Source organism: Trifolium pratense, linkage group LG2, assembly GCF_020283565.1.
Source record: "Trifolium pratense cultivar HEN17-A07 linkage group LG2, ARS_RC_1.1, whole genome shotgun sequence".
NCBI classification, from domain to species: domain Eukaryota; kingdom Viridiplantae; phylum Streptophyta; class Magnoliopsida; order Fabales; family Fabaceae; genus Trifolium; species Trifolium pratense.
Genome location: NC_060060.1, coordinates 25,110,933 through 25,128,289, shown reverse-complemented (window position 1 = coordinate 25,128,289; position 17,357 = coordinate 25,110,933). Strand labels below are relative to the sequence as shown.

The following is a 17,357-nucleotide window of genomic DNA, read 5'->3' as shown; positions in this document are numbered from 1 at the left end:
TCCACAAATAAATCATTCTTTGGTGGAATTTGTTCATCGTTTGAACCCAATTAAATTCCTATTAATATTATTTTTCATTTTAGACTACATCTTCAAGGAGTTACATTACACATGATTATCTTTTTTTTTTTTTTCTTTTAATTTATTTATAGGGCCTAAGCTCATTATCTTATTTATTTTTACTTTAAAGGAGTTGTACTTAAGTTTTCAAAAAAAAAAAAAATTGAAGCGGTTAGACTTCTACATTTTTTATTTTTTATTTATTTATATCAGAATTTTAAAAAAATTGTATTTAATGAAAATGGTTAGACTTCTACGGTATGACAAACCAAAATTTAAATTTTGGTTGAAAGAAATATTCACACCAATGGTCTCATACGCCTTAAATAAGATTATTTATGATGGATGAAACCTATATGGTCGTACCTGAATCAGAGATGACCTCGCCGATAGTGTTTCTCTTCTGTTTCGATGAATAGGAGGGTGATTTTGTACTTACAGGTGCTCCGACGCTCAAGTTAGCAAGAGTGTGAAGCAAAAATTTTAAAAGTGGGTAAGTACCTAGCTCCTATGCATGAGAGAAGTATATATATAGCCCTGACGCTGGGCCAATACCGTTGATCAGCGTACTAATGCCATATTGCCATTTTATCTAATCTATATTAATGCCATTTTATCATTTAATCTGATCTATCTTTTTCCTTTTTATTGATAAAATGATAAAATAATAAAAGTTGTAAAATTTTATCCAACTATCTTTTTTTTTTTTTTTTATAAAAAAACTAAGCTATTTGATTGATAAAGAAGGATAAAATGGAAAAAAGATGTTTAAACGAAGGATAAAATTTTAAGAACAAAATGTTACACAAAAAATTAGTGTATTTTTATATAAATGTATAGATATTTAAAAAATTCTGTTATTTAATTAAATAAAGAAGGATTGAATTATAAATAAAATAGTAGTTTGTATAAAAGATAAAATTGGAAAAGAAAAAGCCATATAAAAAAATTGTATTCTCTTTATATACAATGGAGTAGATAATACGATTTTCATTATTTTCTTATTTAAATATAAATATTTAATTAAATATTTTGAGGTTATTTTTCGAATATTCACAAGCAACATGTAGCACAAGTTTATATTTTTTTATTAAGTAATTTAGTCACTAAAAATTCACCGCTTAAGATGAATAAATGGATAATCTCGAATTCAAACATCCTTACCTCTATAATGTGATTTTCACACTACGTGATCCAAGCTGCACAAGTTTATATTTATTTTTATTTTTTTATTTAAGTACAAGTTTATATTTAATTAGCACTTATCAGCCCTCTTGCTTTGTTGGTCACTAGAGTCCAAGAAAGACACTAACAAGTCTATTTTCTGCTTTTTGATAAAATTAATTAAAGTTGTAACATTTTATCTGATTATTTAAAAAATTAAATTAATTGATAATGATAAAATGGTAAAAAAATATAAGTAAAAGATAAAATCGGAAGAAAAAATATTATACTAAAAATTACCTTCTTGAGGAGTGGCGCATTGCAAAGAATATGCAAAAAAAAAATAGCAACGCAACATAGGCCGAAACTACTTTTGTCATGCCATAATTTCAGGTGCAGAAGCATAGGCAGGAGCAGGATGACGTGCGTTGGCAGAAACATGCTTCATTTTCGGCTCATCGGAACCTTGTTGGTTTTGGTGTGTGTATCCATGATGATGAAGGTTGTTTCGTGCTTGTCAAAACAATGTGGAGTTCACCTATGTGTAGTGTGGATTATTTAGGAGAAGCGTTGGGACTTGACCATAATGAGTTCATGAGTTAACGTTGTTGATTAGTTTCATAAGAGTGGGAATGATGTCACAGAGTTTAGTAATGTTATAAAAAAATGTGATCATGTGTTTGATATAAATTTTGAAAACTCTCATGTTAAGTTTAATATGAAACAAGTGAATGAGATCGCTTATACACTTGTTAGCCACATCAAAAACTAGTTTTAATGTGATCATTAATATAGATACATGTATTCAACAATTAATTATGAATGAAATGCTATACTTTGATTCGATGGATGTGGAAAGCTAAACTCAATCTCCATTATGCATTGTCACTCTTTTAATTAATTTCATTAAGATGAAGGGCTACGGAAGCTACCTACAAATATGAACCGTTAATCAGCAACAAATGCAGTTTTCATCTAGTAACGTGATAGTGATGTAGATGATTTGATATTTAAATAAAAATCATTTTACCAAACTTTCGTGAAACAAGGTGGTACTCCACAGGGCACAGGCTATAAAATGACTTATCTTGATGTTTTTGAAAAGATAAAGTTACATCACTTTTTTTTTTTTGTCAAATAGTCTAGTAGTTAGAAATTCCACCATTAAAATGAATAAGTAGGATGACCGTAGTTCGAACCCCGACTCATATATATATAATGCAATGTCCGGCCAACTGAGCTAAGATCGCGAGACAAAGTTACTTCACCTTTAAAAGTTAAAAATAACCTTCAAATATATATATGCTTCATTCATTAGAGATATCACCACCAATACAATAATCACTCCCAAAGTCACAGGCACAGTTACATGCTAGATAAGAATTCAAAATAATTACATGATGAAAGTAATGAAACACAATGAGAAAGCAAACACTAAGCCATGAATGTGGCCCTGCAACTTGGACCACAATGCTTATAATCTATAAGAGCTTATTTTGGTACTCTATGTACTTCTCACGCGCCATTCTCATTTTCATTTTTATCATTCCGCTACTTAAGTAGCGGATGCTATAAAAATGAGAAGAAAAAAAATCCTTAAAAGAAAAACAGTTTTATATTAATCCTTAAGTAGTTTTTTTTTAAACTTCAATAAACAAAAGAAATGATCATATTTATATTAATCCTAAAGGCCTAAAATACAGTATAAATAGTAGTAGTAATTATTAATTTATTACATCAAATATAAATTGTCAACCAAAACATTGAGTTAAATGGTTAATGAACTCCCTTTAGGATGAATCGTTCGAGAAAACTCAAGTTCAATTCCTAGTAGGAACAATTTTTAGTCGGACTTTACTTACCTTGTAGCCGAACTCTAGATTACCAGACCCCTTTCCCCGGTAACCAAAGGGTTAATACCAAAAAATATATATAATTTGTTAAACATAGTAGCTTATAGTCAATCGGGTGGTTCATAGAGACAATAGCATATTAGGGTGGGGGAAATGGGGATGGCGAGATGCCATGAAACTTGATTAATGTTATCTTATTCGGTGTCAATCTTGGTTTTTATACTTCACACAATTCTTGTCTCTCAATAATGGATAAGCTTTCAAACCAAGCAAATCTTATAGAGAAATCTTAAAATATATACAAGAATAAAATGATATAATTTAAAAATGAAAATGCCATTGTAAATATGAACAACATAATGAAAGAGTAAAGATTGCAGTTTTTCTTTCGCATCAAATGTTGTAGCTATGCACTTATGCTTATGGTAAGAGCTTTATTTTATAAAATACTGTATTAACTAATAAATTTAGAACTTCATCTATGAACTTCTTGTAGAATAGCTTAGTCTAAATTACGTCCAAAGCTATTATAGTCAAATCCCATTCAGAATTTTGAAAATCAGTAACTCGCCCGGTAATGATCTGAACTAAAAACTAAAAAGATAGGTGCTGGGGGGAGGGTTGGAGAAATAGAGAAAGATTCTATGTTCCTAAATCAATTAACATATAAGATTTTACAACTAATCAATGTATAGAGTTACCATCCTATGCAAGTTGAATGGCAATCTTAATCTCCAATCCTTTTGTTTGCGGTTCAATGGCTTGCCTTTTTTTGTAGGGTCTCTATTCTCTTGAACATCTGCCAACTTCCAAACACATATCTCCGAGTCATTTTCAATGGAATCTAAAATGAATACTCCATCCATTTCAAGGCAATTCGACTCTATATTTTCTGTATAGAAAACTCTCATAGGCATCTCTTTAAATCGATTAAGATCATCTGGCACTTTCAGTACCCTATCAGCACCCGGGGAAGAAACCTTCAGAGTAAAACTGTGTTTTGTTAGGTACTAAGTATGATTCAGAGGAACAGTCATTTGTTACTGAATACAATACCACTTGAATAAAAGTATAGGACACGGCTGCAAAACATTACCTCAAGAGCCAAATCATCAGGTATGTCTCCAAGTGCTCCAACTTCATCTAATCTTTTCTTGAATTCCTGATTGTAGCTTTCAAGCTCATCCATGCTTGGACATCCATATCTTAAGAAGAAAGATGAAAAATTTAACACAAAAACAAACTGTACAGTTAAGTATCGATTCTATAGAATAGACAAGGTATTGAAAACTCATGTAAATTATGTATCACTAGGTTATTGGTCACGTTTGAAGTACATGTCATGGCATACAATAATATTTTGCAGACCCTAAAAGATACTCATTTAGCATGGCAAAGGTGGCATGCTCAAGATATGATAAACAAATCATTGTTAGCACCACATGCTAGGATCAAACTTGTACACATGTTTTGAACCAAGAAGTTAAATTGGGAACATAACAGTAGTTTATCCAAAAAGTGGTGTACGATGCAGTTGGAGAGTAAATTATTTGTAATTTTGAGACATGGGAGGTGTATAACTCATGAAAGGATATATGGATGGGGTGAGAGACCAAGGAAGATTGGTATTTAGGAGAGATTGGGCACTCTCGAAATTGTTTGAGTTATCTTTCTTTTCTTGTTTTCTGAATCTTTCCATACACTAAATAGAGGCTCAGACATCTCCTTGATACTTCTTCCTGTAGGATATTATTACACTACCCGAAGATATCTTCCGGCGGGTGTGTGTATGTGTAGGAGGGGGGGGGGGGGGGGGGGTAGGATTCTGAGCAACACGGGAGGGAGAAGAGCAATTACCAGTTCTTTTTATCTTAATTATAAGTACTGGAATTTTCACAGTATGAGTGTTCTATTTCCCACCATTCGTGTAAAGTTTCACGGCTCATCAAATGCCCCCTCACCACTGCTTTAGACTATACTGGAGGTTTTTAACCTTTTTCCCAAATAATAGTCAAGGCACCCCTAGCCAAATTGATATTGACCCTGACTTGTGGCTGGCTATTACTTCCCCAAGCCACTGCTTTTGACTATACTGGAGGTTTTTCCCCAAATAATAAAGGCACCCCTAGCCAAATTGATATTGACACTGACTTGCGGCTGGCTGTTACTTCCCCTAGCCATTTGGCTAGAGTCGCGTTCATTTTCTCAGGGCTCTTTCAGTTGTTAGCTGATCTTTCCTGCAATAGCCTCCTTCAGATGTTCTGTACTTCAATTTCAAGCCCTCTAAGAGCTTAAATCATTTGTTTGACTAGTTACACACCATTAGTTCTCTATTTGGAACAATCCACACCACACCACCCACAAACGACGAGCTAATCAAAAGAATGTAAAGAAGTTCTAAAGATGTATATGACACAAGTTGAAATATTACTCGCTTGTTACTTTGTCCAATCTCACGTAAACATATCCACCGGGACTAGTCTTGAAAGCATATAATTTGAGGTCCTCACTGAACTGCACAAGGACCTCCTCCGCAATAGAAAGGGCTCGCTGACCCCATGGCACATTTTGCAAGGCAACTCCACCACCGCTTCCCCCGTCGCCAATCTACACGTGCAAGACAGGGACATAGAATAGCATCAACGTTTAAGCAATATTTAACAGTAATCATTATATATCTGAATTGAAGATCACTACAATAATCCAAGTTAAAGACCTGTTACCTTGGGCTCAGCCTCGTCTTCTTCCTCCCATCCATCTTTACTTTCACCTTCATCACTTGTCTCATCTGCAAACTTAACATAATTGAATCAGTTAAGATAATAGTTTTGTGAAAACACTGGTAAAGAAGCAAGATATTAGCCTCTTTTGCTAAGGATGTTGAATAATGCACTAGAAAAGAGAAAAGAAAACCCAATGAAAATATCATATCTTGGGAAGCAAAACAGAAAATTGCCAACTAAATTAGGATTTGTTGCCAATAAGTTGATAGTAAGAAAAACCCTCCAAAACAAAGGCGGTAAAATGAAACAAAGAACGAAAGCCAGGAAGCTTCTTTTTACGTTAAAACTCTCCATCTAATGATAGTAATGTCAATTTGCAGCACACCAAAAACAAACTTCCAAAATTTCCCCAACATATGCACCTTTATATAAATCCATATTCCCATGACACAATCAGAAAACAACAAAAAAATCAAACTCATCCATCATCACTAATGGAATCTCCTTATATTTTTATTATACAGTTCATACTTTCTTCCTTGATTCTCATTACCATCACCCCCACTAAATCCAAGCCTCATCAGAGCCTTCACAGCACTCCAAGCATGGAAACACTCATTCATCGCTGACCCAAAAAACTTCACCTCGAACTGGTATGGCCCAAATGTCTGCAACTACACAGTATCAACTGTGCACCATCCCCAGATGATCCTTACATCTATACAGTTGCTGGAATAGGTATAAACCATGCCAACATAGAAGTTTCATTACCATAACAACTTAGGGCCTGTTTGTATAAATAGCTTATTGCACAAGCACTTATTATGATAAAATAAAGACAAATTATTTTTATATATGCTACAAGCTATTTTCATAAACTATATTGGAAAACTAATGAAAATAAGTTTAAAAAGACTTATGAAAATTCTCATAAGCTGTTTTCATTAATTCTCGCAAACAGTCTCACAAAACTTATGTCGGTAGATAAGTCAATTCAAACAGGCCCTTGGTCTTCAAATAGACTTAGGACCCGTTTCAATTAGCTTATTTTCGAGCTTATGACAAATAGCTTATGCAAAGAAATAAGCTTTTATGTTAATTCATAAATTTTCACTAGCAAAAGTTGTATCTTGATAAGCTATTTTTTCATGAACTACCTTAACAAGCTTTATTTATTTGCATAAGTTGTTTTGTTTAAGCTCAGAAATAAGTCAATCGAAACGGGCCCTTAGCAGTTTTCTACATTAACTAAAACAGTTTCTATGGTTCCCTCCCTCCCTCCCCCATGCTTCAAAACTAACTCTTTTTGCAATTAACATTATTTTCACACAATAGAATGAAATTATAGACATATAAAATATGAAAAATAGATTGAACCTGAAAGTGAAGATGAAAAATGGCGAGAGAAGGAGGTGTGAAGAGTAGAGAAGGGGTGAAGGTGAGAATTTGGTGGAGAGAGAGAATGATTATGGAAAATGAAGGATATGGAAGAGTTGGAAGTAGATCGTAGGAGAAGAGTAGCAGCACCGATGATGTTCTTCGTCTTCTTAATCACAACTCGTGCCGCCATAGCCATGCTTGATTTGATGCTTTCGTTTCACACACAACACACCGTCACTGTTTGCGCCAACAAAGGTTCTTGAAAACTGCAAGTTACACCCTCCCTAATTTTTATTTTTTTTTAAATGAGTTAGGGATCGAATCCAGAACTTACGGTATTATTTAAATCTTTCATCACTAGACCAATATTTAATTTTTAAAATTACTCGGACCCCTATAAAATCCATTTTTACCCAAGTTAAGTTTAAAATTGCTTCACTTATTCTTTCTCTATATTCAACCTAAATTTCTCTCAAAAAGTTTGTGTTTTATGTTGGATTGTATGTCAAAAATTAACACTGAATTATTGACAAATGGTTTCTACACTCATTTAGGCTCAAACATAAGGTAATGTGCGTTTTGAACGCATCCGTAGTTACTATTTTCGCATTTTATATTGGTTAAGTTTGGATTATAGATTTCAAACCACTTCGAAAAATGCATTTTGAACCATAGGCAAACCAGCATCTTGACAAATGTATGTAGGTTTTGTATTTTAACGGATGGTTGTGTTTATATGTTCGGTCATTTAATTGTAGCTAGTTATAGATGACTATTCAAAACCTCTCAATGAAATGAAACCGGATATTGTTAAACCAAAAATTGAAACTTAAATGAAGACATTAAGTTTAAGTGGTTAATGAACTCCCTCTGGAATGAATCGTTTGGGAGAACCCAAGTTCCGTCATTGGTTAATGAACTCTATGTGTCTTTTAATTTTTTTTAATTTTGGATGTCTTTAAGCTAAAAAATGAGAGAATATGGAAAAATATGAGAGAGAAAATAAGAGATGAAATAAAGAAATAAAGTAAAGTGATTTTCTCTCTTCAAAGATAGAGAATTCTTATCAGGTTTGAATCTAACAGTTTTACAAAAAAAAAAAAAAAAACTTAAGAGATTTAAATGTTGTACCTTAAGCTTACAAGACTAAGCTATTACTATTCATCATGAACTAACCAAGATATCGAGTTCAAGTGATTAATAAGCTCTCCCAAAAACAAATCGTGAGAGAACCCAAATTTGATTCCTGGGTTAATAAAAAAAAGCTATTACTAGTGAACTAACATTTGAATGGTAAAATAATATTTCTGAAGTGAGAATTGGACAGATAGACCATATTTGTGAAGTGCAAAACCAATAGTGGTTGATATATAACCACGCCTATGTATCTTACATACAAATCATGAGACTGATGTGCAACAAAAGGCCATATACAAGCCTTGATCCCACAAGACTGAGACAAAATTGCCAATGATTATGGTTTTGGCAGCAATCAAATGTACTAGCGGTTTTCACCAAATTAAAATAAAATTATTCAAAAAATGCTCCATAATCACCAAGTCCACTTTCTTTCTTTCTGTGGGTTTGTTTTATAAACTTTCCATTCAAGCTTTGCATCTTTTTTTGGTGTACTTGTATACAAGTAGCTATGGTGTTATCTAGCTAATTTCTTTCAGTAGTAGCTAATGAGCTGGTTTTGCCTAGTTCTTGGTCTTTGGATAATGATCACTTCCAGCACCACCTTCATCCAAGTATAATGCCAAATACTATAATCTAAACAGTGAAACTTACCATCACATTTTACAATTTGCAACCAACCAGTATGAAATTCAATTATAGCTTGAAAACTACTCCAACTTAGCGACACTAACACAGTTGTGCACTTATTGGCGACGGATTAAGGGACGTGGCACGATCCAGAGAAAGGGTGGTTAAAAATCAGAAAGAAGAGAAGAGAAGAGAGGGAGTTTCTAATCTATGGTTGCTAAAGTCTATAATATTACTGCGAGCACTCTGCAAATCCTGACAGTGAAAAATTCTGCTTCACTAAGGAGTATGAACCATACCTGATGGTAGTCTGTGTCGCAATTACGAATCCTTGCAAACTTTTGCCACAGTATTTCTTAAAATAAACCAACTTATGTTATTTAAAATACCACAAGCTATCTCTAATCCACCAATAAATCTGACCACAGGCCTCAACTGAAAATTGCAGCTTCTCAGGATGACCCATTTGCAAATTGTGTGTTGCTTCTCAACTATCCTATAAAACCGAATAACACACACAGTTCTTTCATGTTTGGAAATGATTGCATTATTTCAATTAAAAAGAAGGAACCTGTTGCTTCTAGTGTTTGCCTTAAATAGACTACATAATTAAGTGACAAATAAGGAATCTGGATTCCCTGCAGAAATAAAAGCACGCAGTTACACACATTAAACAATCTAGTTCGGACGACTGAGATTACACATTCACTAAATCAATTTTAAACAATCCTGTCAGTCATTGATTTAGATCGAATGATTGGGGTTGGTAACGGTGTGACGCAATTACAGCACGAAATCCATTTCAGACAAATAAGTCATACAACAATACACAACTACTTATATTATTTTTTTTAGAAAAATTATGGTTTTGGTTAAAGAGTTTAAATCAGTTTGAACTATGTAGAATTTGTGGTTCAATTCATTCATGAATCATTTAGTATGGTTTATTTTATTTTTTTTGAAGAATGATCTTTTTTGTGTAGATTTGGTCTTTTATAATTCAATTTATTCATATGATTTAGGTAACATATATTTTGCACACTCCTAATAGAGCCTCTTCAAATTTGGATTTCTTGAGCGCAAACTCTATCCACAACATCAACGGATTCGATCGTACTACCAATAATGCATGTAAAGGATAAAAGGAAGCTTCAGAAAACTTTGATAGAAGGTCCTGTACTCCTGTAAAATAAAATAAGTTCAATACAAGAAGGAGCATTCTCAAATATTTGGTGACGAGTCCAAGAATTGGCCGTCCTCGCAACTTCGCAAGAGTGTGAGCGACCAAATTTGCTTGTCTCCTACAAAACATGACCTCAAAGTTACGACAAATAGATAATAAAGTTTTGATTTTGATACAAGAAATAATTGAGCTAAACTCGGAAATCTCAATTCTCTTGGCATAGATAGCATTCACCAAAGTTTGAGAACCGCTCTCAAAAACTACTCGATCAAATCCTCGTTGTTCTGCACGTTTGATTGCTTCAAGGAGAGTCACACCTTCTCCTTCGATAACAGAGAGCTTAGATTGTTGCCAAGAGGTTTGAGCAAGTATAAACTGTCTGTCGCTGTCATGAAAACAGCATGCCACTGTTGTAGTGTTCATATCATGATAAAACTCGGCATCCACGTGGCATTTGATCCAACCAACCATAGGCCTCTCCCACCTCGATCACTGCTGCACCAGGGAAGGATTACTACTGTCCGGCTGCATTTCACGAGCTTCAAGCCATGCCTGCCATGAATTAAAAGACTGTTGACCAATCTGAAGCGCATTGATAGCATGATCATTCCACACTTTGTCGTTACGGTTTTGCCACAGACACCAAATGTGCATTGCCACTCGACCAGCCATATTACTATCTTCTTTACTGCACACATCAGACAACATCTCAGTAACAGAAACAAAGTTTTGCAGGTGGCACTGCATAACAGCGTTCAGTGGACAAATAGGAGAACATTGACAATCAACTATCCGTTGTACTTAACGAACACGCGTATGCAAACATCCCTTAGAAATAGGCCAAATAATGTGGCGAGTTTTAGGAGGGGCATTAATCTGCCAAATTGCGACCAATTTACTGCTAGACCAGTCTGAATATTAGTTCTATATGCATTCATTAGTAACCTGTAACCTGTCTTAACTGAATACATACCATCTCTACCATCTTCCCAAATCAAATTGTCCTCATGTAATTCATGAAAAATAGGTACCGCAAGGATGGCCTTCGCTGTTTCTGCATTAAATAAGCTCTGAATTTTATTAGCATCCCACACCCTCTTCTCTCCCTCAATCGTCAGATTATTTACCTTCATAGAGTACAGACCTGAGGTTTGTGGTGCGTAACATGCATCCACTTACTAGCCATTTCGAATCCAAGAATCTTTCATCACATTAACCTTGCTTCCATCACCAATGATCCACCTACAACCACGCAAAATAACTTGTCTAGAATTCCACATACTTCTCCATGCATAGCTAGGATTATACCCAATATTAGCATGAAGTTTTTCTTTTATAATTATAATAATAAACTTATTTAATTTCAATAAGAATAATATCCATAATGCGGTTGGAATAAACTCATGAATTTGAGAACTAGCATAGACTGTGACTTCCTAACAAGGATATGAGCGACAATGTTTGTTTGCCTCCTAATAAAACTTTTGCATTTGTCAGGTATCCGTTGACTCCATTCAAAGTATCGATGTTTTCATTATTACTATAAATATAAATTGAAAAAATATTAACTTGGGAGCAACAAAATTACTCGTAATTTGAACCTAAGCCTGAAAAAGGACCTTGGTGCGCTTATGCCAGCAAAAGCACCAAATGTTTGTGTTTGTCTTTCTGGCAAAGAGATGCATTTACAACAATCCTTGAGCTATTTTCCAGCATAAATTAATCAACTGGGGTAGAAATTGAAAAATCAATTCAACAAACCCCACTTAATTCCAGGTGCATGCATTGGCAACTTTCATACTCATTATGAAAGGAAAACTTGTCGATAAGGTGGTGGGGGTAAGAAAGGCAGAGCAACAAAGGATGATTAAAAATATAGAAACTAAGTGTATGATCATCACTGTAACAAAAAAGTCTCTGCAGCACATTCTTCTTTGATTATAAGGGAACAACCCTACAGGCTCAGAATATAATAAGTTGGTGTCATCATTTTCATTCAAAGAATAGAAAAAATTGGTGCCATTCTTTTACAATTTAAGAGGATACAATGTAATATATCATGTTTTGGTTACATAGAAGGGTATCCACATGAACTACAATCGATATAATTGGTTTCTTCAATGTTATTTGATCTGCTGATTATCCAAATCTTCAACAACTTGCAATGCACTTGTTCATATTAGCCAAAGCCTGTTTAATTAACCAAACTAACATAGTTGTGCTGCTGTCTTACAAGAAAAAAGAGAAATAATTCTCAAACTATCAGCCAAATAAAAGGTTTATGAAATTAAATGCGAAAATTGAATGATAAATGATGGTCTAAAACCAATGAAAATTGATATGCGGAAGATTCTAACGTATAAGGAAATATCTCCATAGATAAGTCCTTTTCAATTTTTAAAACTAGGCACATCATATCAACATGACACCTCTACTTTTAACTGAATCCAGTTAATGTCTCTTCTAGAACAATAGATGGATAAACACTTGTTTCCAAAGCTACATATCATGCTGCGGATAAAAATAAGAACACGAATATGTTAGCTCTAATATATATTTTTTACAAATTTCCTATTCAAAGAGTGGAATTGCATATTAAATTATTTACAGTTCATGTAGAAGAGGGTTAATGAACAGTTAAAAAGATTAGATTAGAGTAAAATAATGGTTTAGTTATCAGCATCACTCAAAATTCTTGGCAAGTGGCATACCTTCATCAGGGATCACCAATTCATAGGCTAATTGTGGTATCTCTTCCATCCAAGGTTGTCATGTTGAGATTCTTTCCAACAAGAGCTTCTAGAATTAATATCATTTGGATCATTACCAAATCATTTCCATCCCTCTTGAACAAAATATGGGGTCTCTCATTCACCACAGGAATTAAGATCAGATGGAGTAGCTCCTGGTTGTTGGTTTCCTTTCCCGGGAAAAGTAATCTTTGTACCCTTTTCTAACCAGATTTGATGTATATGTACAAGATTTCTTCCATACATTTCAACTTCCAGAAAAAATCAATTTAGAAAAAATACGGCTCCTTGTCAAACCAACTTATGTTTCCAAGCAAATTGAAAAGGATGGGAGGCATAGTTGTAGTCCTAATTTTGTGTTGATGCAATTTTCATTCAATATTGCTGACTTCAAGACAGACTGCCTACAGAGAACATGGCAACAGGACAACACCATTGAAGAGTTATCCTTAGTTGCTTGTTCCTTTAGACAGGACAAACAAAAATATAATGGATATCATAAACTGGATCCCTGCTGCTGCAGTCATATTCAATGGACTGTAGTATGACTATCCCAAAAAGATTGCAGAAATGCCTTTTAAGTTCCCCAGCCAAAGAAGACAAGCCTGCTAGCCTTAAGATTCTGGGTATCAACAATATGACCTGTAACAAAAAGAGAAAGGTGAGATCTGGCAAAATGAAGTGCTTCAGCCAAGTTGAGGGTTGGCTCCATGTTCTGATCCTGAATGCCTTGGAGTATTTGATACATTTATAAGAATGGAGATTTCATAATTGCCGCAGATTCAGGCTCTCCAAATGCACTTAAAAATGGTCCCTTACATCAGAAAGGCCCTGGCGATAAAAAATGGTTGGCAATTATTTGATTTGAAGTCTGTATATCAATGTCGATGTTGCTGTTAGCTTTGGCTATATCAGCGTTGAAAAATTTCTCAAGATGCTTCCCATACTTGCTGAGTGTTACATTTAGCTCCTTATGTGTACTTTCCATTTCGCTAAATGGAGCAATTTTTAGTAAACTAGCCTTCAGCTCATTCAGGACAGTTTTATAATCAAGCACATAGTCAGTTTTATTGACTGACTGCATCATGTCAAAAATCACTCAATTTACTTTCCTTTCTGATCTGATCAATCATTCATTGAGTCTTAGAACTGGATAATTTTTGCTTCGTAATAACTTGGTCAAAAGCATCTTTAACAAAATATAGCTCCATGATGATTATTAACTGTGTACACTGAAAATGGAAGGAACAGATCTGTGGTTGGTTTATCCACTCATTGCTAGTAGTAGAGTAGTGAGTGAACAAAAAATAAACAGTTAAGTGATATTGCAATGTTCTAAGACTATAGAAATATCTGGCAAAGAAAAAAGAAAAATGGAAGCAATTAACCAACATAGTTTTGTTCATATTGAACATGACATGGAACCCACATCAAAATAATAAGCTTGTAGAAGTATATGTTTGCTTATCTTTCTGGCAGAGAGATGCATTTACAACTTCCCTGATGCTATTTTCCAGCATACAACATTAATCAATTGTGGCGATAATTCTAAAACCAAATATCAAATAGACACCATTTCTACACATATAATACTTCACAATCTAACAAAACTCATTATTTTGATTGGTATGGTTAATCTTGTAATACAGAAACACTTAGAGTAAGAAGAAAAATTGGGTAGGGTTAAATGAGTGAAGCATATATACAAATTATTCCAATCCATAGTACGCAAAAATTAAAAGTGCTCTAAGCATTTAGTAAACAGTGATAGTGTGTTGACACAAACTTAACATTTCATTACAACAGACAATATAGCAAGCCATTACTAAAACTAGTATACCTTAATTTGAGATGATGTTTCTTATCTCATCAGTAGTCTAACATTTGCTTGATTAGCATCAAATTTCAAATTACCAGGCATGTTAAATCCGTTCCATATTCTTCAAAACCAGAAAGTCAGGAATTTGTGCCCCGACACATGTCAATAAAAGATCTTCTGATGCCTTGACTGCTGCAATGCTATTGCAAGGATGTTAGCCTCCTTTATTCCGCACCAGAACCATCACGCGGGAGATGACTCTGCCCCGCCATGACTTGCCAGCGAAGATAAACTCAAACATACACCGTCCAGTTAGTTAATGGTGGAAAATAAAAGTTAACTACTGGACTTATTAACAGGAGAAACAAACGATAACAGAGGTGAATAGTATCATGGACAATATAATAAACATGTCAAATTTATAATAAGAAAACAGTAGGAAAGCTGTAAAACTGCATGTAAGTTTAGCCCAATTTCATTAAATTTAAAATTCCTTACACTCACTTGATACTCCAACAGATAAAAAGTTACAGGAACATTGATTAATTGCTAAAGTTGTTGCACTTAGTAAAACACTAATATAGAAGGAAATCAATCCAACACAACTAGTTTCTGATACTCAGGGCCGGCAATGGCAGCTTCCATGGCTTCTACAGGGCTTATATCACCTTCATTATCCAAGAACAATGTCAGCAGATTCTTAGAAAATCCACTTACGAGCGCCACTCCTTTCTGAGTGGCCGGCACTGGGGTGGCCTTCGAGTCTCTCAAATTCCAGAACACTATCTGAGGCACAGACGAACCATACCCTTTCTCTCTGTACTTCCTAGTAATTGCTTGGTAATCTGTCTCCCAAGAGTTTGCAGAAGCTTCATCAAACTCCATGTCACTGAATACAAAGATCCTCTTAATCATCTGTTCCTCCTTGAGATTCCCATTGACAGCCACATCCAATATGCGATCAAACACCTTCTGGAAATCAGTGTTCATCCCCCAATCCATGTTCCTCACAAACTCTGTCTTGGACTTCAGATCATCCCCCTGAATCAAATGAAGCTGAGGCTCGGCACTGAAAGTAATAACCTTCCCTTTCCAAGGTTCGTCATTCAATTCAGACACCAACAATCCTAATGCCACAGACACCTCCATGGGGATCCCACTCATACTCCCAGACACATCACACACAGCAAGACAATTGCTCATCTTTCCTTTCTTGAGCAAATCATCAACGATTCTCTTCCACTGCAACTCTGCAACTTCACCACCATCTCCATCTCCCAAAGACCCTATAATCTCATGGGGAAGTAAAGCACCAGCCGCGATGGTAGTCTTCCCTGCTTTCACATCCTCCAAGTACTTCTCAAACCTCTCTTTATCATGCTTTAAAAACTTCTCCGTATAAAACTTCATTGCAACAGAAGCAACCCTATTGTAAGGGATCAAATTCCATTGATTAGCACCAATGAAAATCTCAGGCAACTCCAGCACCTTCCTCAATGGCACCAACACATCCTTCCTCAACCGATCACGAACCCTATAAGCATAATGAGCCTCCTCCACACCTTCATACTCCTCCCTAGGAAAGACCCTCTTTGCAATGCTCTCACACAGAAGTGTTGACCTATCAAAGGAAGAGTCAATGGACGGGCACCATTTAGCAGCAAGACTGATTTTTGTGGGCGACCCAGATTTCAAAAACTGAAGATCTTTCTTCAAGCAATCAGCAAAATGATCAGAGATAGAATCATGAAGTAACTTAAAATTGGGGTCGGTAGTGTAACGTTCAACAAGCTTCTTAGCCAAAGCAATCCTCTTCTCTTCCTTCAAAGCGTGAGCAGTTTCTTTCTGAGCCTTAGCTCTGGCCAGCACCTCTTCAGTCATCAAAGAGTCTTTCTCTGTTCCTTTCCACTCTTTGTTGTCATTTTTGTTGTGGCTCTGTTTTTTATTTGTTTTTCTAACACCAAAAGGGGTTGATGAGGATGAAAGCTTGTTGTTTTTGTTTTTGGATCCCAATTTCCTTTGGTTCTTCCACTCTTCTTTCCGTGTTTTGCGAATTGAAGAACCTTCTAGAAGACGGTAAAGGATTTCAGGGAGATCTTTGAAATAACCAAAGTCAGCAAGGGAAGGAACATTGGAAGCTAGGGTTTTGGGGTGATGTTGATGAAACCAGAGAGCAGCAGCGTAGAATCCTTCACGATCAGACTTGCCGGTACCGCGGACACCACGGAGGTTACAGACGAGTTTGAGGGCGGTTAGTGGATTTTGCGACCAAGCTAGTTGGAGTGTCTCAACGAGTCTTTGAGAGGGAGTGTCAGGAACAATATGGAAGAAAAAGTCAAGACAGGGGTTACCAGTAGAGATAAATGTTGGTGACATGTTCTCTGTTAATCCCATTGGTGGATTTTCAATGGTCGAAAAGGAATTGAAATTGGCCACCATTTGGTCAATGAAGGCGTTGCCAGTGGGAGCAGAAGCAGCAGCAGCAGCATCGGCGGTGGTGGTGACGGTGGTTTGAGTAGTTGGAGTTGATTTGAGAGTGTAGATCTCAGGTGGGCCAACAAGAGTGACGGCGGGGGCCATAGTGAGTGATGAGAAATGAAATGAAAAGGGGAGATTTGGACTGACCTGACTGAGAGTAAGAGGGAGCAGGTAGGGTGC

The 17,357-nt window shown here is 35.4% G+C and overlaps 2 protein-coding genes and 1 pseudogene across 2 annotated transcripts; all 3 read right to left on the bottom strand.

Annotated features, from left to right (window-relative positions):
- Positions 1-3,394: 3,394 nt before the first annotated feature.
- On the bottom strand, positions 3,395-7,492 carry LOC123910191. The gene is made up of 5 exons (XM_045961271.1): positions 7,178-7,492; positions 5,801-5,865; positions 5,509-5,684; positions 4,174-4,282; positions 3,395-4,057 (listed from the first exon to the last, which is right to left on the bottom strand). The coding sequence occupies exons 1-5, from the start codon at positions 7,374-7,376 to the stop codon at positions 3,758-3,760; spliced, it is 849 nt and encodes a 282-aa protein (XP_045817227.1). The 5' UTR covers positions 7,377-7,492; the 3' UTR covers positions 3,395-3,757.
- Positions 7,493-12,088: 4,596 nt separating this feature from the next.
- LOC123908035 lies at positions 12,089-14,445 on the bottom strand (annotated as a pseudogene).
- Positions 14,446-15,152: 707 nt separating this feature from the next.
- On the bottom strand, positions 15,153-17,357 carry LOC123908034. Its single transcript, XM_045958541.1, has one exon. It carries the CDS (start codon positions 17,277-17,279, stop codon positions 15,291-15,293), a length of 1,989 nt encoding a protein of 662 aa, XP_045814497.1. The 5' UTR covers positions 17,280-17,357; the 3' UTR covers positions 15,153-15,290.

Excerpts from the sequence above, each read along its gene's own strand:
- LOC123908034 (XM_045958541.1), bottom strand. The coding sequence starts at position 17,279 with ATGGCCCCCGCCGTCACTCTTGTTGGCCCACCTGAGATCTACACTCTC.
- LOC123910191 (XM_045961271.1), bottom strand. The coding sequence starts at position 7,376 with ATGGCTATGGCGGCACGAGTTGTGATTAAGAAGACGAAGAACATCATC. Across the intron at positions 5,866-7,177 it reads TTTTTCATCTTCACTTTCAG|ATGAGACAAGTGATGAAGGT; the intron begins GTTCAATCTATT and ends TTAAGTTTGCAG. Across the intron at positions 5,685-5,800 it reads AAGACGAGGCTGAGCCCAAG|ATTGGCGACGGGGGAAGCGG; the intron begins GTAACAGGTCTT and ends TTGCACGTGTAG.